General features: G+C 28.7%; 3 protein-coding genes across 4 annotated transcripts; all 3 read right to left on the reverse strand.

Moving 5' to 3' along the window:
* Positions 1-8,298: 8,298 nt before the first annotated feature.
* Positions 8,299-9,595, reverse strand: LOC108477001 (cytochrome b5-like). The gene is made up of 4 exons (XM_017779402.2): positions 9,442-9,595; positions 9,233-9,327; positions 8,816-8,882; positions 8,299-8,697 (listed from the first exon to the last, which is right to left on the reverse strand). Exons 2-4 carry the CDS (start codon positions 9,317-9,319, stop codon positions 8,435-8,437), a joined length of 417 nt encoding a protein of 138 aa, XP_017634891.1. The 5' UTR covers positions 9,320-9,327; positions 9,442-9,595; the 3' UTR covers positions 8,299-8,434.
* Positions 9,596-17,917: 8,322 nt separating this feature from the next.
* Positions 17,918-20,249, reverse strand: LOC108478454 (uncharacterized membrane protein At1g16860-like). 2 transcript variants are annotated; one of them, XM_017780914.2, is made up of 4 exons: positions 19,756-20,249; positions 19,416-19,571; positions 18,428-18,639; positions 17,918-18,346 (listed from the first exon to the last, which is right to left on the reverse strand). In XM_017780914.2, exons 1-4 carry the CDS (start codon positions 20,074-20,076, stop codon positions 18,178-18,180), a joined length of 858 nt encoding a protein of 285 aa, XP_017636403.1. In that variant the 5' UTR covers positions 20,077-20,249; the 3' UTR covers positions 17,918-18,177. The 2 variants fall into 2 exon arrangements, with proteins under 2 accessions (XP_017636403.1, XP_052879623.1); XM_053023663.1 differs by having other exon boundaries at positions 18,217-18,336.
* A 3,019-nt stretch (positions 20,250-23,268) lies between these two features.
* LOC108478865 (homeobox-leucine zipper protein ATHB-7-like) lies at positions 23,269-24,467 on the reverse strand. The gene is made up of 2 exons (XM_017781323.2): positions 23,976-24,467; positions 23,269-23,895 (listed from the first exon to the last, which is right to left on the reverse strand). Exons 1-2 carry the CDS (start codon positions 24,303-24,305, stop codon positions 23,557-23,559), a joined length of 669 nt encoding a protein of 222 aa, XP_017636812.1. The 5' UTR covers positions 24,306-24,467; the 3' UTR covers positions 23,269-23,556.
* Positions 24,468-27,529: the final 3,062 nt, after the last annotated feature.

A 27,529-nucleotide genomic window follows, 5' to 3' on the forward strand; every position in this document is an offset into this window, starting at 1 on the left:
CAAAAAAATTAGCTCATATTGCGAGTGGTGAGTTGAGCCTTGACTCACACGCTGAGGTATTTTCAAATTCTGTTTTTCAAATTTTGTTTTTCCAAAAAATTAACTCATATAGCGAGAGGTGAGTTCAGCCTCAGGACACGCTGAGATATTTTCAATTTCTTTTTTTTTTCAATTTATGTTTGTCAAAAAAATCAACTCATATTGCGAAAGGTGAGTTGAGCCTCGGGTCACACGCCGAGGTATTTTCAATTGATTTTTTTTCAATTTATGCTTTGCAAAAATCAACTCATATTACGAGAGGTGAGTTGAACCTCGGGTCACATACCGAGGTATTTTCAAAATCTGTTTTACAAATTTTGTTTTAAAAATCAACTCATATTGCGAGAAGTGAGTTGAGCCTTGGCTCACGTCTTGAGCTATTTTCAATTTCGCTTTTAATGTCTAGTTTTAAAGAGTCAATTCATATTAGAGAAATGAGTTAAGCTCGGGATCACATGCCGAGTAAAGAATAAAGACCGGAATTAATCAAAGACATGATTTTATATCCTGAAGTTACAATGAAGCTAATTGAAGTTGCGATGGAGCTGATCGATGATATCAGATCTTGCCTTTCTAAAAGTTGCAGAAGAGAATACCACAAATTTTATCTGACTAAAGCGATGGAAGAGCAGATTGAAGCTGTAGATCTTATTTTTTTGAAGTCACCTTGGAGTAAATCGAAGCTACAAGGCATATATCAGAAGATGCAGTGGATTTGATCAAGACAACAAGATACAGTGGTTTGGAAAGAGACTACCTGGATGAGAAGAGCACCAAAGAAGTCCATACTTAGTAAGACCGGGCAAAATTGGCCTTTCTTTGTGTCTTTGCTTTATTCCCGTTACACGATAATAAGCAAAGAGGGGCAGCTGTTGTAGGCCAATTTTAACCCATTTACATCAAAACCCAATTTAACCTTACCTAACCCACCAAAATTAAACCCAAAACCCAAAATCTTAACTACCCAAAGCCCAATTTACATTAAAACCCCAATGGCCCAAACCCTAAGCCCAAATCAAAATAAAAAAACCCTAGCCCACAACCTAAACTTTTCTCAACTAAATCCTAGCCTTTGCCACCACCAACTCCACTAGCCACACTTGCTCCACCACCTACTCCACTAGCCACACTTGCTCCACCACCTACTCCATTAGCCACACTTGCTCCACCACCACTTGTACCTACAAATGAAGACTTAAACAATAAAAAATATTTTGTAAATGGCTATACAAGCCTTCTCATATTTTGTATTTAAGGGAGGAAGAAGTTTTGGGGGAGAAAGTGATGGTAAAGGATTTTTGAGAGGTTTTTTTAGAGTAATCAAGGAGAAGAGTTATTGTAAAGGCTAGTTTTTGGAGAGGCTAGTTTTTTTTTGGAGATTAATCAAATATCAAAGCAAAAGAGGTTTCTTGGTCTATTCTCGTTTTAAGTTCTTTGTTTGCTTATTGTTTTCCTTTCAGTTTTATTTTGTTTCTTTTATACGAAAGTAAAAATAGAAGGAGGAAGCTTTCCCATTTTTACCGAAAAAGATTTTTGAGGTTCTATCATCATGTACTGGTGGCACCGATGGTGGCTTGGCATGTCCGATGATAGGAGACGGTGGCGACCTTGTGTAAAAATCACCCACTCTCTCCTTCTCTTTTTTTGTTATTATTATATTTATTAATATTATATTATATATATATTCTTTTAATATATTAGGTATATTCTAAATTCTATATTACGTATATATATTTTATACTATTTTATGTATATATCTTTAATACTATATTATTTATATTTTTTTTCTACATGTTATCTTATGTATATATTTTAATTATATTATGTATGTATTTTTACACTATATTATGTACATATTTTTTTATATCTATTTTATACATATGTATATATTATATATATCTTAACATTACTAGTTATATTTTCACTATTTTATGTATATACTTCAAACACTATATATAGTATATTTCTAACACTATTACTATTTATAAATATATATATATATTTTACGTACATACTCTTAATATCTTTATTATGTATATATTCGTTGTTTTTATTTCACATTGGATACTATTATTACGTTTAATATATCGCAGGCATTGTTATTGTTTTAATATTGTTGTCATATTTATTATTTGTTTCAATGTATTTCCAACTCATTTATTTTTGTCTCCCGCCTATTTTATATCATTCTGTTGTTCATTATTTTAAAGATTTTTATTCATGTTTTTACTAATTTCAATAAATAAGGCAATGTTTCGCATTTTGGAACATCAAAGAATTGTGCCCTAACTTACGGGGTTTCGGTTCTCTTGTTGGTTCTAAATAGCTAAATATCCTTTTGAGTTTTGAAATGCACGGATTTCCAATTTAAATTAAAAGACGACCTTGTGCTCGGGAATTCATGGTATTGTGTCCTAACTTACGGGATGTGATACTCCAATATCTCGAGATAAGAAAATCTTTAAATAAATCGATTTAAGCTAATTAAAGAATTTTAAAATCAGTCTTAATAGAAAAGATCGTATTTCAAGTCCCTTCCTGATTTTTAATTTTCGACATTAAGACACTAACTAATCAATTCGGTACCAATTTTTTAGGCATGTCGAGGGTGCTAATCCTTCTTCGCACGTAACTGACTCTCGAACTCATTCTCTCAAGTTTCGTAGACCAAAGGCCCTGTTTTAGTAAACTAAAATTTATTTATTAAAACAAAGGTGATCCGATCACACCTGATAAAAGATTGGTGGCGACTCCCGTTTTAATTTTCACTTTCAAACAAAGTCGATCCCCATTTTCAAAAGAATGGTTTCGACATATATAAATAAATTTAATCATCAATTCTATGATTTTTACATTCAATGAAGCCCACTTCACATTTTAGGCAAAAGTACCATTTTGCCCCTAAACTTTTGATTAATTCCAATTTCGTCCCTAGGCTCGGAAATTGAAATTCATGCAATTTACTCCTTATTCCAAGCTTATTCAAAATTTCAATATAGCTTTTACAGCACATGTATTTCATAATTTTCAAAATTTTTCCAAGAATTTCACTGCTTTGTAATTTAGTCCCTACACTTGTTTTCACTAAAAATCACCTTGTAAAAGTGATTTATCTATCAATAATCTTTCATTTTCTATCAAAAACTTTCAATTTAAATCATATTCATCCATAGATAATTTTATAAACTTTGATTTTCTTTCAATTTAATCACCCAAATAAAGAAATTAAGCTTTCCCGATCTCAAAAATATAAAAAACACTAAAAACGGGACATAGAACTTACCAAATCAAGCTTGAGAAATTTCATTTCTCTCTCCTAGGGTTTCCATGTATTTTATGAAGAAGAAGATGATATAAAATGGATTTAATTCTATTTAATCATTTATTATACTTTATTTAATTCAATTTTCAATTTAGTCCTTAACCTTTTCAATTTTTCCATGGATGACTTATTAAAAATATCTACATGTTTTTCATCAATGATCTAATTCTCATATAAGGACTTCTCATTTTTAATCCTATAGCTATCCTAATCCTTATAACTACTAGAATTCAACTTTGACATTTTATTCAATTTAGTCCTTTTTGCAATTAGACACATAATTGATAAAATTTTTTGATAAAAATTTTCATGCAATATTCCTATCATAATACCTATCATTTTATGAAATTTAAATAATTTCATTTTTCGGACTCGGATTTGTGATCCCGAACTGAAATTGAGCAGTTACATTTTTTATTCACATCAAGAATGAAACTAAAGAAAAATTTATACTTTTTTATTGATTTATTTATTTTTAAATATTTTTTTGCTGTAGAGCTACCACTAGATTGAATATCAGTGTCACACCAACACAAGCTAACAATGTTAGTGGAGAGGTACCACCAACCAATGTAGTGTCACACCAACACAAACTAACAATGTTAGTAGAAAGGTACCACCGACCAATGTGACAGAATACAAATTTAGGTACCAACTAAGTATTTTTGTACAAGTTTAAAGGAAAAATTACATATTAACCCTGTAGAAGGCCCATTTCGCCCAGGCCTTTAGATCTATTTACAACAAAGGAATAAACCAAAAATAAAAACCAAAATATAAATTATAAACCAGAAATAAAAAATAAAATTGTTTACAGTCCATAAATACAAACCTAAATATAAATTGAAGCCCAAATTATAAAACCCACTTCACAAATAAGACTAAGGCCTGATCCTAGCCCTAAATACAAATTCCTAACCCAATTGAAACCCGACCCAGTTACTGAGAACCTAAAACAGACCCAATTCCAGAGGCCCAAAGGCAGATTGGCCCAGGTAGCCTGGGCAGGTGATGTTTCTGGAAACTCAGGGTTCCCTCGTGCTGCAGTGCCCACGCCTGGCTTCCTCCGTACGACCATCTCCGCGATAGAACCTACGAGAAGAAACAGCTAAGCAATACCAATAACAAAATACAAAATAGCCAGCAAATGTATAGCAAAATCGAATGCTTTTTTATATTTTTCTTCTATTATTTATTCTATAAATCGGCTATAAAAAGGGGCCGAATGTAATTTATAAAAGTCTCTAGACTTTTTCGAATACAAAGCAAACAAAGAAATTACTCAAAGTTAAAAGGTGATTTTCGATTGATTTTATTTTTGAAGTTCTTTTATTTTATTTTGGTGTGTAAAAGTAATAAGAAAGGGAAGAAATCGCTCGCCTGAATCCTCTCAATCGCGTCGTCGGAGGGCCTTCTCCGTCGCTGCAATCGGATTTGACAAAAGGACGGAGAGCCTTCTTCCTCTGTTTCTTTAGTTGCCGAAGGTCTAGCCTTCAAAAGGGCTTCAAAAGGAGGGCTGAAAAGCTCATTTTCCACAACAGCGGCCACTGGCCACGACGGCAGTTGAGGTTATGGATGGTGGCCCTTTCGGCTGGAAGAAAAGGGGAGGAGATGGGAGAGTTTTAAAATTTTAGTTTTTTTTTTTTTAGAAACAAGGGTTAAAATGATTTTAAAACAAAAATTTCGATTTAAGTAGTAAAGGGAAAAAGGCGCCGTTTCGAAGGGTATTCTCAGAGGCCAAAACAACACTGTTTTGAGCCTCTAACCCGTGACCCAACCCGATCGCCCTCAGGATCCGCTTGTTTTTGCAGTGAAGGGATATTTGCGCGCTTAGTCCCTCCCTTTCGCGCTGTCATTTGATTAAACCCTATTTATATTTTCTTTTTTTAATGTTTCCCCAAGATTTGTGCACTGTTTTAATTTAGTACGTATTTAAACGCTGCGTTCAAGAACTTGGTATAATTGCGCTTTTAATCCACTTTCGTTGGCGCGCATTGTGTTTTAATCCCTAATTCTGTTTTAATGATTTATTTATTTATAGATTACCCTTTTATTTTATTTTTATTTCAATTGAGTTTTTTTTTGAGATTATGTTTTTACTCTTTGTAATTATTTTATATTTTTAAAATTTTATTATTCGTTTTTAAATTATCTTAACATGGTTTTTTTAAAGTATTTTATTGATTCTATATTGCTAAATTTTTATTTCTTTCATTTGTATATTTTTAAAAATTTGTTCTATTATATGATTTTTTTATGTTATTTTAAAATTTTCTTTTATAGATATATCTTTGTTTTAAAATTTTATTTGATATCTATTTTAAATAATTTTATACATTATTATATTATACATTATTTTTTTGTGTGTATATATTGTTGTTTTTGTATTATTTTATGTAAATATTTTCTTTTAAATCTATTTATATTTATATATGTTTTCTTTTAAATTTATATATAATTTATCTTTTTAAAGTATATTTGTTTATTGCAAACATTTTTATATATCATTATTTCTGTATATATATATAAATATATTTATAATAAGTTTTTCATTTCATGTGTATTATTTATGTAGATAGATTTGTATTATTTTGTATAGTATGATTTTCTTATTATCTAATATTTATCTCAAAATTCTTCATGTATTACTATTTAATATATTATTTATTTTTATTTCTATTTCTTATTTTTTATCTATTTTAAAACTTCGCACATATTACTTGCTTTTAAAAATTTTACATGTGGATTGTTGTTTGTTAATGATTTCAAATTGCCCTTCTTTCGTATTATTCATGTTTTATTTATTTTAAAACTTGTTCCATGTTATTTGTGTTAATTTGTTTGGTATTTCTTCTAAAATTGTCTTTTAATTCATTGACCTTCGAGTATTAATGTTAGTATTTGTATAGTGTATGATGTGCTTCCATTGTATGTACTTTAATTTGACTCTTTCGTATTTTTCATATGATTATTATTCATTTGCATAGTATTATTGCCATGTATTATTATTCCATGTTCGCAATTATGCTTTTATTTCTTGTCACCGCATCGTGATTACAATTTCAACTTTTGCCCAATATCGATTGTCTTTTATTTTTAAGTAAACCAAACAAATATATTTTGAGTTGGTCTTATAATCGCTTATTTGAAAAGCCTCTTGAAACAAGGCAATATTTCGTATTTGGAAATTCGAGAAATCGTGCCCTAACGTACTGGGTTTTAATTTTTCGTTGCCCAAATAACCAAATATCCTTTTAAAATTTCAATGCATGAATTTTGGAAATCATGAGATGGTCTTGGTATCGAGGGTTTGAAATGTTATATCCTAACATGCTAAATATGATATTTTATTCCTTCGGAACAAGTGAATCTTAATATCCAATTTGGATTATCCAAACATGTTTTAATGGAGTTGTATTTTAAATCTTTTCAAATTTTCAACATTAGGACATTAATTAATCAATAAAATACCAATTTTAGGCGCTACAAGGTGCTAATCCTTCCTCGTGCTTAACTAACTCCCAAATCCGTTTTCTTAAATTTCGTAAGCTAAAATTAATATTTTAATAAAATAAAAATGTTTTATAGATGCCGATCACACCTAAACAAAAAAGATTGATGGCGACTCCATTTTTTTTTTAAAGTCAATTCCCGTTTTTTTCAAAATATAAAAAATAATTTCAACAAACCCTTTCAAAATTACTATCAAAATACACTTTATTAACTTACTGGTGCTTAGGGAGAAAATACTTTTAAGTTTGATAACATAAACTTTATTAAGGTTAGACCCGAGGGCAATGCTATGGGCCTCGGAGGACTCGACTCCCCCTAAAATAAAATAAAAAATTAATCTTTTAAAATTTTATAAAAATTTGTAAGCTAATATATGATAAAATTACACTTTTAACTCACAAAATTAATAAAATTTTGATTTAATTCTTTAAAATATTAAAAAGATATAAGCTATTAAAATGATAAATTTACATTTTAGCTTTTATAAAAACATACAAATTAACTTCAGTCCTCCAAAACAATTTCCTAACTTCATCCAAATACCCAAAGAGTCTATTCTTGTATTTTGAGTACCAAATCCGAGATGATCCATCGGGCCAATATTGCAGATTTTAAGCAAACAGAAGCTCATAAAAGTGTGGCAAAATTGTAGCCCATGTCAAAGGTCATATATCATTGACTGCAAGATGAGCAGCCAAGCCAAGTTCAGCTTGAGTTAGTGAGCACGGTTCACCATGTTGAAACCCCCTAATCCGAGGCTTATACATCCAAAGCCTCATATGTCAATCCGAGTTTAAGATATTTGGGATGTAATGAAGAATACTATCCTCCAAGGTATACGGAGTTTCAGGAGCAGTAGATCAATATAGCAAGGCATTTTCAGTAACCCAAGAAGAGGTGCTATGTCAGGATGCCGGAGGCCTCCCGGGATACATAGTCTCATCAAATAACTACAGATACAAAAATGGGCAAGAGAAACTTAGCAGGAGGGTTACAGGCACAACATTCATCATTACCCTATCCTGCTAAACAAAAACCGAGATTCGCCCAACAATTTCAATCACCATTTTGCAAAGGCACAAGGAAAATGGGAGAGAAAACGATGATCTTACAGGTACTTCCGTAGACTCAACAAATATGCTTTAAGGGATGCCTAGATATTTGATAATCATAAGGCTGTGAAGCTATATAGACCTAACAAGTTTAGACTCGATATGATTAAACAACAAACACCAACCCGATACAAATAAACAAACATGCAAAAATGTATATAATACGAATTATTAACGCGACTATGACACATGAAAATACACAAATACGATACAAACAAATGAATTGCCGAGTCTAAGGCTATGCAAATTGAAATGCAAGTATCTCAAACAATAGAAAATAGATCGAAAACGACATACTCAAACAATAGAAAATAGATCGAAAACGACATTCTAAGACATTATTAATAGCAATCAGTTATAGACTGTCACGAACATTACAACAACAACAACAACAGCAGCTTTAACAAGCATACATACGAACAACCAGGTTCCATGATGGGAAAGTTATCTAAGTTTCGGTTTTTTCCTTCTTCCCCAAGAACTGTAAACCGAATGCGAAGCCTAAGATCAAGAGGGGTACCAGGAACCGTATAATCTTAAACAGAAAGCCAGGCTCCTCTTGTTGAGTTGCCGCGGTTGACGTCTGTGCTTTGTACGTCCTTCGTGCGGGAATGGTGGTGGCATCGACCTCACCAATATAGTACTTCTGCATCTGCTCTCTTGCATCATCACTGTGACCTACGTCTTCGAAATCATCGGTCGCATCTTTTCCTATATAATTAGGTATTGATATGTTACAACATAAATATATATACAGATACGAATCCGGCTAGCTATATGAACATTAAGCTCGTAATTGTCGGACAAGAGCATTGAACAAACATCTTACCACTAGCAGCAAGCAAAACTTCATCTCCACCAGGATGGTCCTCCAAGAATTGGGTTACATTATACACCTTAAAGAGCATGCAAGGGTAAGCTAATCATTAAATTAAATTGCTTCCATTATTATACTAATTACTTTAAAATCTCCAACCAGAGATTTTTTTTTGGGGGGGGGGGAGATCAATAATTTTCCCATAATTTCATCAAAGATGCACCTCTTCTGCAGAAAAAAAACATCTAATTTTGCTTACTTTTTATACCTATGAATTTCCATTTCTTCACAGTTCAATCCAAAAACAAATTAAAAAAACCTAGCTTTGCATATTCCACATAGTTCCAACTACTTAAATAAGTAAAAAAAACCTACAAAAAGGGGGAAAACCCAAATCAGATTCATCCAAAAATGAAATGAAAACCAAACCTTTCCAGAGATCAAAAGCCAACAATCATTTCTGTCTTTGTGCTTCACCAGATCTTCATAAACAAATACCTTTTCTCCTGAACCCATTTCTTGAACTACAAAATGAAAAGAAAAAAAAAGAGATAAATTCAACAGAAAAAGCACAGTGAAGTGCAGAAATTGACAAGTTTTATAAGAAAAGAGTAAAATAGAGAAGGATTTGTTCTAACATGATGAAAGGAAGTCAAAGGAATGGAAATCGAGGGGAAATGGTGAAGAACTGATGTCTAAGTTTGAATGGGGCAGTTAATATTATCTTTGCCTTAAAAATGTTGCCAATTTCTGACCAGTCAAGTGGACACGTGCTTCATACTCCGGTGTGATATACGTATTCTTCATATTCGACTTAGGAAGATTAATTCTTTTGAAGTTTGTAATTATTTTTCGATGAGATGATATAATTTTTGTTTTTAATTTTGATAATTAAGTTTATTTTAATATTTTATTGTATTAGCATTTGAATTTGACAATTAAATTTGTTTAAATTTTTAATTTTAGATTCTGTTAAAATATGATATTATAATCGGTATTTTTAGAATATGGCTAGATTGATTGGACCAAAAATCAAACGATATACTAATCAGAGCAAAGGGTTGAACCGATTGAATCAGAAATTACTCGAAATTGGTAAAAACTGAAAACTGTAAAAAAAATCAATAGTTGAACGGTTTAATAGTCTTATGAACTTTTAATTATTTATGTAATTATTGTTGATTTAGCAATTAAACTAATCAAATTGATTGAATTGAAATTTAATAATCTAATCGGTTCGACCATTGGTTCGATTATTAAAATATTGTATATGACACTCTAATATTGTACCATATCATCACTTGAAATTTTTTATATTTTTTAAGTTTATGGACTAAAGTAGACCTAACTACCAAATTCAATGACTAAAAATAGTATTATTCTTTTCAATAATATTATTTTAAAATTTAAAAGAATAAAATATAATTTTTCATTATATTCAACACTTATTGGTACGTGACTCACACTTCTTTTATGTTGTCTCCACACAAAAAATGTTAAAGTATATTTTTCCAATAAAAGTGAAAGGTGCAAAGATTGTAGAATAATTATATTTGATTTTAATGTTAATAGAAGATTTGCTCGTTTAAACATTAAAGTAATTGTGAAAAAGTATAATTATTAGGATAGTTATTATAATCTCTTGTAATTCTAATCTATTAAGCATGTTTGATTGATAGTGTAATAATATCTAAATTACGCCATGTTCAAGTCTTATTATATGTGCATTTTATATATGATGGGTTTAAATTCAAATTTTATTATACATGGATTTTCATTTAATTAATGTAAAATGAAAAAAAGTGTAAATATTCTCGTAATAAAATAATTTTCTTTATAAAATTATGATTTTTAGTCATTTTAGGATTAAATTAAAATTTAATTGATGATAATATCAATTCATTTAAAATAATCAACTAATTGGTTTAGATGGAAAAAGCATTTTTAATAAAGTGGATAGCTAAAAACCTTTTATTACGTTAGTTTGGCTCACCCATTGTTTTTTCGTAAAAAAAAAATAGATATAAAAATAAATTTAACCCTTAATTTTTATTTATTTTGTTGCTTTGGCCCTTATGTTTTGGGATTATTTTGACCCTTAACCTTTAAAATTTAGTCAGGTTGTTTCTTTTTAGATGAAAAAACTGACTGAACTGTTAAAATTTTAATAACATTGATATGGCCACTAACGTGGTAGTCCATGTATAAATCATAGAAATTAAAAAAATATTTAAAAAATCAACAAATTTTAAAAAAATTCATAAAAACTTTTAGAATATTTATTCATATTAGTGGTGAAGTATATGCAAAATGCCACTTGACCTACTGTGTCAATGTCATTAAAATTTTAATAGTTTAGTCAATTTTTCATAAAAAACAAGCAATTTAACTAAATTCTAAAGGTTATGCCAAAATGATCCCTGAAAAGAATAAAGATCAAAATAATAAAATGAGTAAACATTAGGGGTTAAATTAATTTTATAAAAAAAGAAAAACATTAAGGGAATGCTTGTTTCATGTAAAATATTATTTGATTTGTTTATAGAAAATTAATTTGGTCAAAGTAAAATATTCATGCAGAAAAAGGTAAAGAGAAGGAAAATGAAAAGTAATAATATAGAGTAATTATAAGAAAGTGTAATTATTAAATAATTATATTATTTTTATTATCAGTGATTTTCTAAATATATTTTCAATTATTTAAACTCAAAAATAAAAATTGAAATATGTCATAAGTTTTATACCTTTAACAAATTTAAAATTTAGATCCTAAATTTTAACCTTAGGATTTTAGTCCTTTTATTTTCAGATTTTAAAATTTAAGTCCAGTTGTTAATACTATTAAAATTATTTTTAAAATTCATGTTAATTACAACATTATTTTTAATTATATCAAAAATTAATAAAAATATTAACAGTATTAATAATTAAATCTTAATTTTAAATCTCAAAATATAAAAACTAAATTATATAATTAAATTCCAAATTTGTAAACACATAAAATATATTTTAACCCAAAAACAAATTGTGAAAGTAGAAGGTTTGGTCTGAGTTTCTCATCCACAATTTTTAATAGTCTAGAATGGAGGCTTTGGTCTAGAGGGGATGGCAGTGGTGGGTCATAAAATGTAAAATTTCACGTTTGGCCCTTTAAATTTTATAAAATTTAAATTTAATAGAAAATTAAATTTCATTTGAGCCTTATAAAATGATAAAAATTTATTTTAATCTTTTAAAAATCATAAAGATACCTTCTAGTAAAATTATAAAATTACATTTTAACTCTCATAAAATTTTACAACTTAAATCCGACCTCCAACATAAAAAATTCTGAATTTGCTCCTGCTTTTATCCAAGCAAAAGGGTCAATTAAATGCTAATAAATAATAAAAAGGGCCAGCAATTTTCCTGACAAGAAAATGATATCCAACCAGCTTTGCTTGCTGTTTGGACTTTGATACTAATAAATTACTATTATTTGAATTTTAATGGAGTTAGTATTAAATATAATATTTTTTACAAAGAAAAATTATTATTTTAGAGCTTATTTTTTTATTTTATATAAAATCTATAAATTCAGACAATTTAAAGTTAAAAGCATCATAATTTATACATCTTTAATTTTACCATTTTGCCAAATTCTTATTTGACTAAACTATAATAATAGTCACTTTCGTTTGTCTCAAGTTATATTTTATTTACTTATATTTGAAATGTTACATTTTAGTCACTTACGTTAACGTGTTGTAACATCATTAAATTATCATTTCAAACAAAAATTTCAGGTTAAATTTTATAATTCGTCCCCATATTTTTCGTCTTGAGCAATTTAATTTTTTTCTTTTATGTTCTTTTAACTTTCTTTTTTTTTTCTTTATTTTTCATTCTCTTCTGCTTCTCCCTTTGTTTTCCTCCATTCTTCATCTTTGTTTTCCACACAATTAATTTAAAGAAATGAGATTTCAAACATGAGGCATCTGCAAAGTTGTTTCGCTTCAATGATCTAATAATTAATTCAAAGAATTGAAATTTCAAACATGAGGCATTTGTAAATTATGTCAAACAGCCAACTAAAGATTACTTGTTAATGTGTAGCATTTAACCATATGATAGATTTAAGGGCCTAGTTGCACGAAAATCATTTGAGGCAGCTCTTGAAACCGCCATTAGAATATGGAGAAGAGAAAAGGTAACGTAAAAGGAAAAAAAAAGGAAAGTTAAAAAAAATAAAAGAAAAATATTAAATTGCTCAAAAAAAAATATAGAGACTAATTGTATAATTTAACCTAAAATTTTTGTTTGAATTGATTTAACGTGCCACGTCAGCTTACAGTTACATCATTAACAACAATTAATGGCTCAATGACTAAAATATTACAACACAACACGATAATATAAATGACTAAAATATAACCCGAGATAAATGAAATAACTATTTTAATAGTTTACCCTAATAATAATTCTATTTTTTTTTAAATAAGTTATCACTTGCCATTTTACCTATTAGACCAAATAAATGCAAGTTAGGTAATATCTATATTTGGATTCTGAGTATTTTTGTTATATGATGTCTATTTTTATACATAATTTTCATATCTGTAAAGCATGTTCAAACTTTTTTTTGTTACAATAACAATGGTGTTAGTTGAATTAAATTGCAATTAGCTCCATTCTGAATATTTAGATTAAATAAATTAACATTTTGTATGATAAAATTAATTACTTTTCATATAATTCATATTCACAACTTAAGATTTCTTTTTAGTTTTGTTTTTTTAAGATACTACGCTACTTTTTTATAAACATGCCAATTTTATTTTCATGATAAATGTGAAAAGTTATTTTTCCAAGTTGATAAAAATTTTCAAAAATTATTAAGACAAAATTAACTTCATTTAAAATTTATGTTGTGATTTTTTATAGGGTAAATTTAAAAATTATTAAGACAAAATTAACTTCATTTAAAATTAACTTCATTCCTATTCTGGTTGTCCAAATTTTTTTGTTAATTTGGTTTCCCAAAATAGAAATTGATTAAATTGATCATCCTATTGTTAAATAGTGATAGAATCCTGACACATGACACAGCATCTGAACATTAGCCACTGTAAAATTAGGGTAAACTATCCATCAATCACTCTAAATAGGGGTCATTCTTATTTTTGTCACCCCAAAACTTTTTTATACAAATACACCGTTAGACTTCCATTACCATCTAACAATGGAGCGATAGATTTGATCAAATTCTTTTTTGAGTGACCAAATTAACAAAAAAAAATATTAAGATGACCAAAATAGAAATAACCCCTATTTAAAAAATATAGTTTACCCTTTTTGTAATAACTAAGAAATGATATATTATTTTGTAGTGTAATGTGTGTTTGGGTGGGGAATCTAGAGGAGAAATTTCACTTCTATCAAAGTTTTTAAAACTCAAAAAATATATTTATTTAATTTTATAAAAATACAAAATTTCAAAATTTATAAAGAATTTCAAAAGAAGTTTTGAGTAACTGAAATTCTCTATTCAAATTCACCTATAAAATTCCGTTTACTATAAATGGTTGGTTCCAGTATAAAGTAATGGCATGATGACTTATTTGACCCTCCAAATTTACAAAAATAAAAATAAAAAAATCATTTTAGTCGTTCATTTAATTTGCCATCTCTTTTAGCTCTTAAACTTACGTTACTTGTCAAATCACCCTAAAATGAATAGAAAACTTAACATTTGTTAAATTTGCTAATGTGGCATACATGTGAATTTCCATGTAAATGTCATGTAAGCAATTAATTAATTATTTTAAAATTTCAAAATATCAAAAATTATAAAAAATTAATTTTTAAAATTAAAAATTATAAAAAAATATTTTTTATTTTTTAAAAAATAATTAATTACTAATATGGCATACACGTGGATGCCACGCCATGTAAACAAAGTTAACAAACGTTAACTTTTCCATCCATTTTGAAGTGAATTGACAAACAATATAAGTTTAAGAGTTAAAAGGGAGAAAATTAAATGGAGGGCTAAAATTACTCTCTTTTTTTTTGTAAAGTTAGAGGGCCATTTAAGTCGATATGCCTAAAATAAATGGCATAATGGCATAATTATAATTTTAGCCTTTAAAATTTGCATCTTTTGTCAATTTGGCCGTTATTATTTTTAGCTAAATTTAACAATCAATTTAAAAAAAAAGTAATTTAATCATCAACCTTTCAAAAAGAGTCAAATTATTGTTTGTTTAACAAAAATACTGATTAAAACATTATTTTTTTAACATGACAGCTTGCATGGCAATCCAAGTGTATTTTATGCTAATTTTTGAATTTTTATAAACTTTTATAATAATTATTTTTGAATTTTTATAAATATTAAAATATAAAACAAATAATGTCATGCTAGCATGAAGCACACGTGAATTACTACGCAGGTCGCCACACTAACATTGTTAGAAAATTAATATTTTAGTTGACATTTTCATTAAATAAAGCGATTTTATTCTTTTTGAAAAGATAATAGTCACACTTAGCTAAAAAACGAACAAATTTGATAAAATATATAAACATTGAGGGCAACCTAACATAAACTTCAAATGTATATTTTAATTATAATATATATTTAAAATATTTACATATTTTTACAAATTTATAGATTTAACCAGGGCAAAACTAGAAAATTTTTTAGGGGGCGAAATAAAATTTTAATTTTTAATAGTCTATATTTTATAATTTTAAATGATTAAATTGAATTTTTATAATTCTAGGGACTAAAGTACAATTTTTCTTTACTAATTTAAAATTTTAAATTTTCTAAACGATTAAAATAATAATTTTCTATTTTTAGGAGGCCAGGCCCTTGCCAGCCCCTAGATTCGCCTTTGGATTTAACAAATTAATGCGTTTTTATACTTTCTAAATATATATTACATCGAAACCTAACTGATTTATTTATCATGTCTACACAAATCCAAAAATTTGATAACAGCTAGGTTAGAGGAAGGTTCTAGACCAACCCCGTTTACCAAACTGGATCCAGGCTTGTTCTTCTTTTATTATTGGGCCGTTTGTATTTTTATTTCGGATTTCTTAAAATTTATTATGTTTGTCTTTTGGGCCTGTTTTTTTTATCTAATAAAGGATACAGGTATTTGATCTAAAAAAATATTGAGATCTAAGTTACTAAATACAAAATTAAGAAATTAAATCATTATATTATTAGTAAATTTATGATTTGGTCATTTAATTAAGGGTAAGCGTTTGGTTGAATTAAATCGAGTGAAAAAATTTCGAGTTAATCGAATTGGCGAGTCCTATTTTATCATCCTAACTCAAATTGAATTTTTTTCAAATGAGTCAAATGAAATGAAAATCTATTCGAGTCAATCAAGTGAATTTATTCGAGTTAAATTATAAAAATTAAACATGTCAAATTAAAATATTGTTATAGTATAACTAATTCCATAATAGAGCACATAAATTTGAAACCATATATATTGGAAAACTTTTTCAAAGCAAAATAAAATAAAAAGATACTTTAATATGATAAACTTGAATCATTAATTAACTTATTTAGGCCCATAAAATTATTATTTTAGAAATTTTTAAAATTTTAACTCTTTATATATTCTTTAGATTTTTTTTAAAAATCTTATCATTTTTTAAATTTTAGTACCATTGACGAGTAGAAGAATATATTTTAGATCAAAGTTGATTTGAAAGTTAATGTCGGAGATTGGTGGAAGAAAGCTATTTGGATTTGGTTCGTAGATTTGTGACATTTAAACTTGTTTCTTGGAAGAAAAAAAAAACTAAACTGTAAAAGAGAAAGAGAATGTAAGTTGTGCAAACAAAGAAGACCATATAGCAGCAATTTTAACATTCCAATAACATAAATGAAAACTTTCGAATAGTTCAATGACTATTTTATAATTTGTTAAATTTAAGTGGTTAAAAGTAAATTTGCTAAGAGTTTAAGACATCGAGTGTAATTTACCCAAGAAATTATGCAAATATAGCAGTTTTAGATTGACACCGAAATACACGTGATGCATAAGAACCGTTCGTAACCTGCAATTTAAATTAAACACATGATTGAGAACCAAACATTTCAATTTAATCCTCTTTCAATATTAGAAAATTAGAAGGAAAAAAAAAAAAAACACAGCAACGATAATCATTACTCAATAGCCAATAGGAGGCAAACTTTTGTCAGCCTCTACTTTATATATTTGCTGTTTTTGTCTTCCTTTCAAATGTGGGACCTTTCTGTATAAAATCCCAATCAACCCCTCCATTTTAACGACAAAAAGAAGGCATCCCACAATTAAAAAAAATCAGGTTAAAGAAACATGGCTAACAAGCAACAATCATCGTTCACATTGGCCTTTGTTGCAGCAGCCTTGATTCTCCTTGCCGGTCAAGTCACGGCCAGACGTGAAATCATAGAAGTCAAAGGTCGCGGAGTAACGGACCCTATCCTCGAAGCCAAACTAATAGACATGCTTGAAGAAACAGAGCGTACAAAGGATAAGGTACCGGTACTTGGTAATAGCGAGATGGTTAAGTATTGTGATAATGCTTATGGAATGTCCATAGGAAACTTGAAAAAGGCATTGGGTATGCTTCAACGTGGTATTAAATCACCCCAAGGTTTCAAGGAACTCGAAGCCATCGTGTTGGTAGTGATGAAGGCTTATGAGGAATGTGATCATGTTTTTGCAGAGAATGCTAAGCCTTCACCTTTTGGTATTAGTAATACTAAATTGAAATCACTGGGCACTAAGTGTAAGCAATATGCTGAAGAGGATGCTAAACAGAACTAAGTATTATGTATGTGCATCTGTATGTGCATGAAGGTTGATGTTTCTTGGATGCTTGGATTGGGATGTAATATTTTTAACAACAAAAATTATATTTAGAGAGATTCAAGATCATTGAGCATGCTTGGGAATGTACTTTTGAGAACAATTGCTAATTTTTTAATAGGTAAATAATACTTTTTAATTTCATGATGGAAGAAAACCTGCTCTTTTCTAACTTTAAGAAAATAAATTGAAAATAACATAAACTCTCATTCAATCTAAACTCTAAACCCTAAACCAAATCAGGAAGTTTTTGATCTATCCAAAGGGTAATAATATTTAAGAACTTTTCACCATAACATAGTTTTACTTTTTATCTTACAATTGAAAGGGGTGAAAAGAACCAAAATTTTACTATAAAAAGGTAACATTCCTTGAATAAAATTTGCCTTTTTACCAGTTACCATCCAAATTCTTCTTCACTTAGATATATTTCTGTTAATATGTCAGACATTACTGTCTTGGGTGTCAAACGGAGTTCATTGAGGTCAATGGTAGGGTTATTATGTATTAAGAACACCCCGGGGCCAATATCAGACCATCAACATCGATAGGAAGAAGTAACTTTTGCCATAAGCATCCTGTAGAGAAGAGCTCAGGTGGTTGAACGATTGTTACAACGTCATCATTTTTATGTAACATTCCGGTTACAGTTACGGTGTTGCCTTCCTGTATGTACCTGCAAGTTGTTAGTGTTTGAGTAAGCATAGGCAAAAGGCAGCCAGGAATTTGAGATTCATGTTTGTATATGCCGGGTTACCCTTCTTCCAGACGTAGTAGACGGGCATCTGCACAAAGGTTTCTTTCTCGTAACCAATTGGTGAGGTGAGGAGATAGGACTCTACATTGTTTCGTAGTAGTGACGAGTTTGCTGTCGGTGATCAAGGGGATAACTTTACAACCCAAACCGGCTTTTACCATGGCTCTGATACCAGATTTGCGATCGGTTATATAGAAATCTGTAGAAAACCTCTGTCATGCAAAACAAAGTCAAGCAAAATAAAGAAGCTCTACATAAACATTTCTATTTCTTACAGACGCCACATTTAAGAGAACACGGATATGTTTGAAAGAACAATCGAGACGATAAACATGTTGAATGTGAAGAAGCAACCTGCTTTATACTAAGTATCGGATCAAGAACAGTAGAACAACATTCAGGAACAACAGATTATGTTCATCCAGTTTTCCCACCTAGTTATTCTTCGAGATATTTAGAGACAAGCTTGATAGAGAAACCATTACGGTCCAAATTATTAACCATCTGGCCTTTGATCCTTTAGACTACAGACTCCCTCTCATAGATAATTGCTATAGATTTGGACAACATACTTAAGGACCACATACAACATACTAGTTGATCTTAAAGCATGCTATAAGTCATTAAGTTGCAAAGTTCACGATTCAGACTGTAAACAGAAGAAATCAGCAAGAAATCAGGACAATCGGAGCAAGAAATCAGACTGTAGCATGGAACTCAAGTGCATTGCAATAAATTATTTCTCTTGGCTATGAAAAAACAAAACGAGAACAATGAAGTGTCATTAATGGGAATCAAAACTAAATGGATATAGTTACACAAGTAATCTAACAGAAGATATCATTGCCATTATAATCTAATGCCAAAATGGAACAATGGAGGTTGGCAAGAATTGTGTTAAGAGCATTGTCATTATAATCTATCACAATCTATCAATGCAACCAAATGGCATCAATTTAATTCAATAAGAACATACACATACACATACCTCACAATAAGCTAGGTTCCATTGAAAGCAAGATCTTTTAACATTAACAGGTTTGAGACCAAATTGTCCATACTCATAGAGAAGAGAAGATGCATATATGCATCTGCCAACCCTTTCATATGAAGTTTCTAAAGATAGATTTCCACATGATGCTACCTACAAAATGAGCAACAAAAAAACAGATTAAATTTACCAAATAATGTCAACTTTATAACACGCAAACAAGAAATTTTCAGAAACCAAATGAAATCCCCAAGAAAAATCACAAAAACCCCACAAAATATACGAAATGCAGTTTAAAAAAAAAAAAAGAGGAAGGAACTTTGAAGTGGAGATGTACCCCAGTGACCTTCACAAGCTGTCCTTCACGTGCAAGTCGAAGATCAGAATCAGGGAAAGAGTTAAGAAAGAACATGAAAGCAGATCTGTTATGGTGTCTCCAATTAATAGCATTCCAAGCTAAAAAAGAAGCAACTAAAGCAGAGAGTAAAAGGAAAGAGAGGAAGAAAGCAGCATTATGGACCACAACAAGGATGAAAATGGAGACAAAGAGACCAATGAAGAAAAGGGGTAAAAGAGTGTAAAAGGCTAAACTTGGTATAGGTTTGCAACTGAAACTAGTTTGGTGCTCTGTTAGGGATGCATTGGACAGGTCGTTCATCACTGAAAAAACAAAGAGAAGTGAGTGAACAGAGGAAAAAAAAGTTTGAAACTTTAAAATGGGAACTTGTTTTGTGAGAGAAAGGTTTTGCCTTTTGGATAATGAGAGATCCGGCCAAAAAAACTGTAGATCTTTTTCTTCATTGAGTCAAAGTTGGGCTATTTGTCTTTAGGACTCTTAAGAAAGATTAAGGTACACAGCCCATATGTAACAATGGAGTCCACCAATTTTGGGAATAAGTACCATTGGAACCCTTTGTACTTTTTTCCTCTCCACTCAAATATGGGCAAATCAATCCCTATACATTAAATCAAAGAGTAAATTAATTATTTATTTAAAAATTCTATCCATTTTATTGTTAAAAGTTGGACCATGCATGTTAGAATGAGGTACATATGGCACGCTACGCGAAATTATTTAGTTATTCTATCAGTAATGCCAATTTTTAATAGTAGAATTTGATGAATTTTTTTACTAGAAAGGATCAATTTTCTCTTTAATCTAACATATAAGGATCAATTTTCTTTGTCAATGCTTATCACTTCATAAGATTAAAACAATAAAAGTACCATCGAGGTTATTGTACTAGTAGTTAGATTGTATTTTGCCCCATTTACTCTAAAAAAGAGCAAATTGTTTTTTATTAGATCAAAGAGAAATTGATACTTTTTGATACAAAATTTTATTTATTTCTATTATTAAAAAATGGCGGGGCTAACAAAATAGTTAGACAATTACAATGGTGTGCCACATGTATCTCATTCTAACATACAAAGACCAATTTTTAATAGTTGAAATGGATTGAATTTTTAACAAAATGACCAATTTGCTATTTGATCTAATGTACAAGGACTAATTTACCCAATTAAGTAAAGTGGGTAAGATGCAATTTGACTCCTAATACAATGACCTCTATGGTAATTTTACCGTTTAAAACTCAAAACTTTAGGTATCAATCTTCTTATGGTAAAAGTACAACAAAAACATTGTACTATATCTCGGATTACATTTTAGCCCATAGACTGAAAAAGGACAAATTAGTCATTGCACGTAAGATGAGTGAGCAAAACAACCCCTCTATTAAAATTTAGCCATCAACCTTACATATTTATTCAATTTTTGAAACTAATAAGGTTAAAGGGTCAAAAGGGCCTTATTAACAAATTTAAAAAAAAATCAATTAAGCCCTTTTAAAATTTGAAAATTATTTTAAAAATCATATATTTTATTAAAAATAACAATACTGACCTATTAAATTTAATGTTTTAAGATTTTTTTAAAAAAATTGACCTCTATTCTTTTATTCGGTTGATATTATTAATTTTAATAAAAATTTTATAACTTATATTTAATAAATTATGTTTACAATTTTTTGATTTTTAATAATTTTAAAAGGGTTTAATTAAATTTTTTTCTAATTTGTTACTAAAGCCTTCTTGACCCTTTATTCTTATTAGTTTTAAAATTTTTAATTTATTTTCAATAAAAGAGTAGGGGTCAAATTGAATAAATTTGTAAATATCGAGAGTTAAATTTGTTACTATACCTCATATATAAATACTAAAACAAACATTTAATAGTGAAATTTTAATGGAGAGGCTATTTTGCTTGCTCATCTAACTTACAAAGACTAATTTACTATTTTTTTAGTAGAGGACTAAAATGCAATCTAGAGTATAGTGAAAGGAGTTTTATGGTAGCTTCATCATCTTCTTATCACTCAATACAGGAATTATTAATGCCATAATTTTGTGAAGTTGTTTGCTTTTATTTAAGGTGTTAGGCTTACATTTAGGTAACATTAGGTATCCCACGGTGGTTTGGTTTCAATTTGATCCCTTTGTCTGGAATGTTGAAAGCTGAATGTTCTTTAGAATACTGGTTGGTTGTTTGTTAATGTAGTATAAGCCCTACATTTGTCTGGATAATTCCTAGAGAATCCTTGTAGGGATAAAATCTATAACCAAAATTACAAAATACTCTGACACAGTATCATGGGAGAAAAATAATATCTTGATTTTCATGTAATGAGACTTTTTCCCCTTTTGTTTTTGTCAATTCAACTTCATCCTTACCAAGCTCTTGCTTTCACATTAATTGTCGCATTTTGGCTGTGATATTATTGAAATAGGTAATCACGAATTTAAGATTAGTTTTTATAAACTGTGAAAACATACATGAAAGATTCTTGGGTAAACTCGCTTGTAGTCATCCAACTATTGGTAGATTTTTTTTTGTCACTCAGTTATGAAAAGTTATAAAATGGTCATTCAACTATTCAATTTTTTTTTCTTTTTTGGTCACTGACTGTTAAATGGTTGATGGAAAGATGATTTGGTAGCTTTTAAAATTAACATAATAGCAACTTTAACCCTCAGTACATTGTGTAAATTTAGTTTTGGTTCTAAAAAAATAACCCTCAAAGCTTACACATTGTGTAATTTAATCCTTTTTTTTTCAATTTTGCTTTTCTTTGTGACCTTTTCACATAAATAAAAGAAAATACCCAAAAGTCGGAAATATACCAAAAATGAAAATACCCAAAAATCTAAGATATTCATTTTTATCTTTTCTCATTCTTTTAAAATTAACCCTCAATTTCATAAATAAAAGTAAAACCGAGAAAAAAAAGAGACCAAGTTACATCATGTGTAAATGTTTAAGGTTAATTTTTTGGAATCAAGACTAAGTTGATAAGATGTATAAACGTTAAAGTTAAAGTTGCTATTATGCCAATTTTAAAAGCTACCAAATTATCTTTTTCATTAGTAATTTAATAGTTGATGATAAAAAAAAGAAGAAAAATTGAATAATTGAATTGCTAAAAAGAAAAATTAAAAATAACTAAAGTTACCATTTTATAAGTTTATATAGTTAGACCACCAAAACAAAAATTTATTGGTAATTGGGTGAGTATTGTTTGCCCAAATTTTTCTTAAATTTTATCCCTTTATTTCTAAAATCCAATATTAATATAATTGTATTTATATTGCTGTTTATATAAGTTATATGTTTATGCCAACAAAATCTTTAATTTAGTATTGATATTATTGATAATACAAGAAAATAAAAATTTAAGTGTGTCATCCTCTTATTTAAATGTTGGAAGAAATTATGAGTAGTTTTAAGCATTGTATTAATATATATATATGTTTATGCCCTGAAATAGTTTCCTAAAGAAACAGGGGAAGCTTTATCTGCTATAAAGAACTGCATTTGAAGATTAACATAAAGCTAAGCTACATTGTCATAGCTGCCATTAATTTCAGTGTAAAAGAAAGTTCAACAGCAATGACCAAAGTGATAATGAATTCATATATCTATAGTTTTCATCTAAAATTCAAGTGATAACATAATCAAATTGTACCCCTCTCTCCTATCTCCCCTACAAGCTACTTTGCCCTCATCACCCTATTGGGCTGCTTACACAAAAGAAAAAATTATTTACATCCATTTTTCCTCCATACTTTATGATTTGTTTCACGACCAAAAATCCCACCACTGATACCCATTACTAGACTGATCAAAAAGACCATCAGTCTCAAAACTATGCCAATCTTCACCACCTGGTCCTAGTTCCACCATGGTTATAAAACTAGTAGGCTCTTGTTCTAGTTCAAAATAGCTTGTCATTATAGTACTATCATCATCTGATAATACCCCAAGTCCATGCTCTGATCTTTCCATTGAAAAACTGTGCTGCTCCTCTGAATCGGACTTGATAGCTTCTCCCTCCATTGTTATAACTTGTTGGTCTCCACAACATTGACCATCATTTTCCTCTTTTGGCTTCTTTACCAAATCCTTCAGCTTCTGCAACTGTTAATAAAGGGTATTCATGTTAGTGCATATAAAAAGGTTTAATATTTGATGTACTGATTGTGTATAAAAAGTAGTACCTGAAAGGCTAAAGCTTGTTTTTCTTTCTTTAAGCTCTCGTACTTGGAAGCTAAATTATCATAATTGGATTGTAACATGGTGTAGTCACGTTCGAGTTGCTTCGATTTCCGTCTTGCTCGTTTGTTCTGGAACCATATAGCTACTTGCCTTGGTTGTAACCCCAAGTCTTTAGCTACCTGCAACTTCTTCCTTGGCTCGAGCCTCGACTCTGATTCGAACATCGATTCTAAAGACCGGATTTGTTCGTCGCTGAACCTTCTCTTGTTCTTGTTGTTCTTCTTCTTCTTGGTCGTAGTAATTTCAGGCATGCCGGAAAATGGATCTTCCATGATCCTTTGTGTATATTCTCCTACAAGGATTTGATCTTCTTTATGTGGTTGAATATGATATCATCGCATTTTTAGAACCCCATAAACCAAAGCATTTCTATATCTTGGTCTTGGGGTTTGAGATTGGATTTCTTGTCCTTGCTAGCTACCCTTGTTTATATATGTGTATGTATGTATGTATGTATGTATGTATGTATGTATATGCATATATGGGATTTTAAGTGATGAGGTATAGTGCTTTTCCTTTTTTGCCTTTTCTTACAAATTATTACCAATATTCCTTTTGTTTTTTTCTTTGCTTAATCTATGGGTAAGTGAAAGTCTTGAGGTGTGTGAACATTTAAGTTGGAAAATAAGGCTCAAAAAATACTTTATAATTTCTTTGTTTATTCTCTTAAATAATTTTACATTTTTTTATAAACCAATAATGTTTTTCCACTCCACAAATGAGTTAAAAGAAACTACCATAAGTCTCATTTTTAATTTTTAATTACTATTTAAGGACAAATGATGGTTTTAATTATTATTTATGTACGACATTAGCACATGTTTGCCTAAACCCTTTTTATATGAAATATGAGGTTTGAATTTTATTTAAATTGCTCATATTTATAAAAATCTAATCTAAACTTATTTTAAGGTTGTCTATATTATTATTTTTATCATTTTTAATTTAATATTTAATAATTTATTACTCATGTCCTATTTGGAGTTAATTTTTTAATTTTAATTTTATTAATTAATTAAATTATATAATAAGTATATTAAAATTAATAAGTTCAAGTTTTAAAATATATATTTTAAATTTTATCAATAATAAATTTAAAATAATAACAAGTCAAAGTAAAAAATTGACCACTAAATATTAAAATGGGACAAGTTTATTGAGACTAAGGGAATATGTTTTTACTTTTAGTAAAATGTTGAGTTGAACATAAATAATTTAATATATATTTTTAATGTTTACAATATTGTATTATATATTATTATATATTTAATTTTTATGTGATATAAATGATAATATATAAAAATAAATTAAATAATTAGAAATTAGGCTAAATCGAATTAAGTTATTGTTTTGAATGTTATAGGTTAAATTTGACCCATATTTTAAATATATTTAATTTTTTGTTTAATTCTACTTTTAAATTTAATATTTTATTCAAATCTTCTTAAGTTTTAAACAGAATTTTAAACTTATACTGAATAACAAATTTATAATAAAAAATAAATTCATAAAAATGTATTGTATAATAGAATTTGATAAAAAATAAAGTTAAATAAATATTTAACTTTATCATTTTATATAAATTTTGATAAATATATTTCTTATTTTTATATTAGAGTTTACATAATTTATACTAAATTAATCACTATTTTCTTAAAGAAATAAAATATAATTAATGAAAATTCGATTCGTAATATTCTTTAGCAATAAAACCAGTTGCCTTGGGACAAATATCTTCCACACATGGGTCATAGACCAATAGTGACTTAACACGCGGAAGTTCATCAGTCAAAAAACTTGGGTATCACCTTACGTGGTGTTTAAGGTTGAGGTGACGTGTCTAAAATCTTGTGGTTCAAAAAGATTGGCTTATAATAAATCGGACACGTGTCCAACTTTTGGTCCAATATCGTATCTTATTGAAAGTCTGCTTGTGGGGACAATGTACAGGTGTCTGTCTCACTTGGCTTTTTCCTATGTCACTGTCTGCAGGCCACGTGGTGTGCAAAAACAATTTTTTTTTTCAAATTTTAAGACATTATTTGGGTCTTAATCTTATGATTTGTAATGTCAAGATTCAATAAGAAATGGATGTACCAACAACAAGGTGGAAGAATATAGGGTTTTTATTTATTTATTTATTTATTTAAAACTAAATAATCAATGTTGAATTTGAATAAATTTTTAGTTGACATCATTAATTGAGAATCTATGACACATTGATATTGAAAGTTATCCATAAACGTAGGATAGAGATCATATATGTTCTATGTTTATGTAATTTTAGTGTATGATTTGAGTTCTTGAAAAGGAAAAAAAAAATGCCTTTAAAGGTGTTAAAAGAAAACCTCATAGAAAGATTAGGTTAAGGGTAGAACTGTATATGGGTTAAGTTATCTCGTCTAATCTAAAGATTTATCGAAAAGTAAGAGGGTTTATATAAAAATATAGGTCAAAAAAACGGGTTTTGGCAAAAAATAAAGCTCATTTAGAAAATAGGCCAGGCTAAAGATAAGGTTTCTTTGACCTGGGCCCTGCCCGAATATGCAAAAAAAAAACCTATTCTTTTTTTTTTTACTATTTTCTTGTTATTTTCTCACTATTTTACTACCATTTCACTATTATGCTACAACTATTTTTTTTGTTTGAATATTGTATAACTCTTGTTTTATTGTTAATTTTGATACTATTTTAGATACATTTGCTTGTTAAGTTGCACTTATCTTAGTTTTATTTAAGTATATATATATCTAATTTATTTTTAATATGTTGGTAAACATTTATTTTAATATTTTTAGTATTTTAAAAAAAATTATATAAAAATTTAATATAGACCAGGCTTGGACAAAATTTTAGGCCTATTTTTTGGGCCAACCCCGACCTAGCAAATGGGCATAAAATTTTGGTTGGGCTTGGCTCGAACTTAGCCAGGCCCATGGACACCTCTAGTTAAGGGTGGTTAGGGGGAATTTAGAAATTTTTTTAGAGGCTAGAATTTAATTATAATTTTTTTATAGATTAAAATATAAGTTTATCATATATTAATTTATAATTTCATCATTTTGAAAGGACTAAACATAATTTTTTTCTTTTTAGGGATTAAAGTGCAATTTTATTATATATTAATTTATAATTTTTTATTATAAGAGAATTGAATTGAAAAATTTTTATTTGGGGCAAAGTATAATTTTATTATATATTAATTTATAAGTTTTTTATTTATAAAAATGACTGAATTAAAAAAAATTGGGAGGGCCTCGGCCCTTGTCTACCCCTCGTATTCGCTTCTGAGGGTGACAAAAAAATTTAGAATGTGTCGGATTTTGATCGGTCTCGATTAGGGATTGTTTTTGTAAAGAAAGGGTTTGAGGGTCAGTTATTATTATTATCTAGTAGAAGTTGAGTGTAGGAAAAATCTGCTTTCCTATTCTTGATATGTTATTAAAATGACTCTCTAATTTTCTAACTATCTTTATATATATTTTTTCATTATGAT

The sequence above is a fragment of the Gossypium arboreum genome, chromosome 12 (genome assembly GCF_025698485.1).
Source record: "Gossypium arboreum isolate Shixiya-1 chromosome 12, ASM2569848v2, whole genome shotgun sequence".
Classification (NCBI taxonomy): Eukaryota; Viridiplantae; Streptophyta; class Magnoliopsida; order Malvales; family Malvaceae; genus Gossypium; species Gossypium arboreum.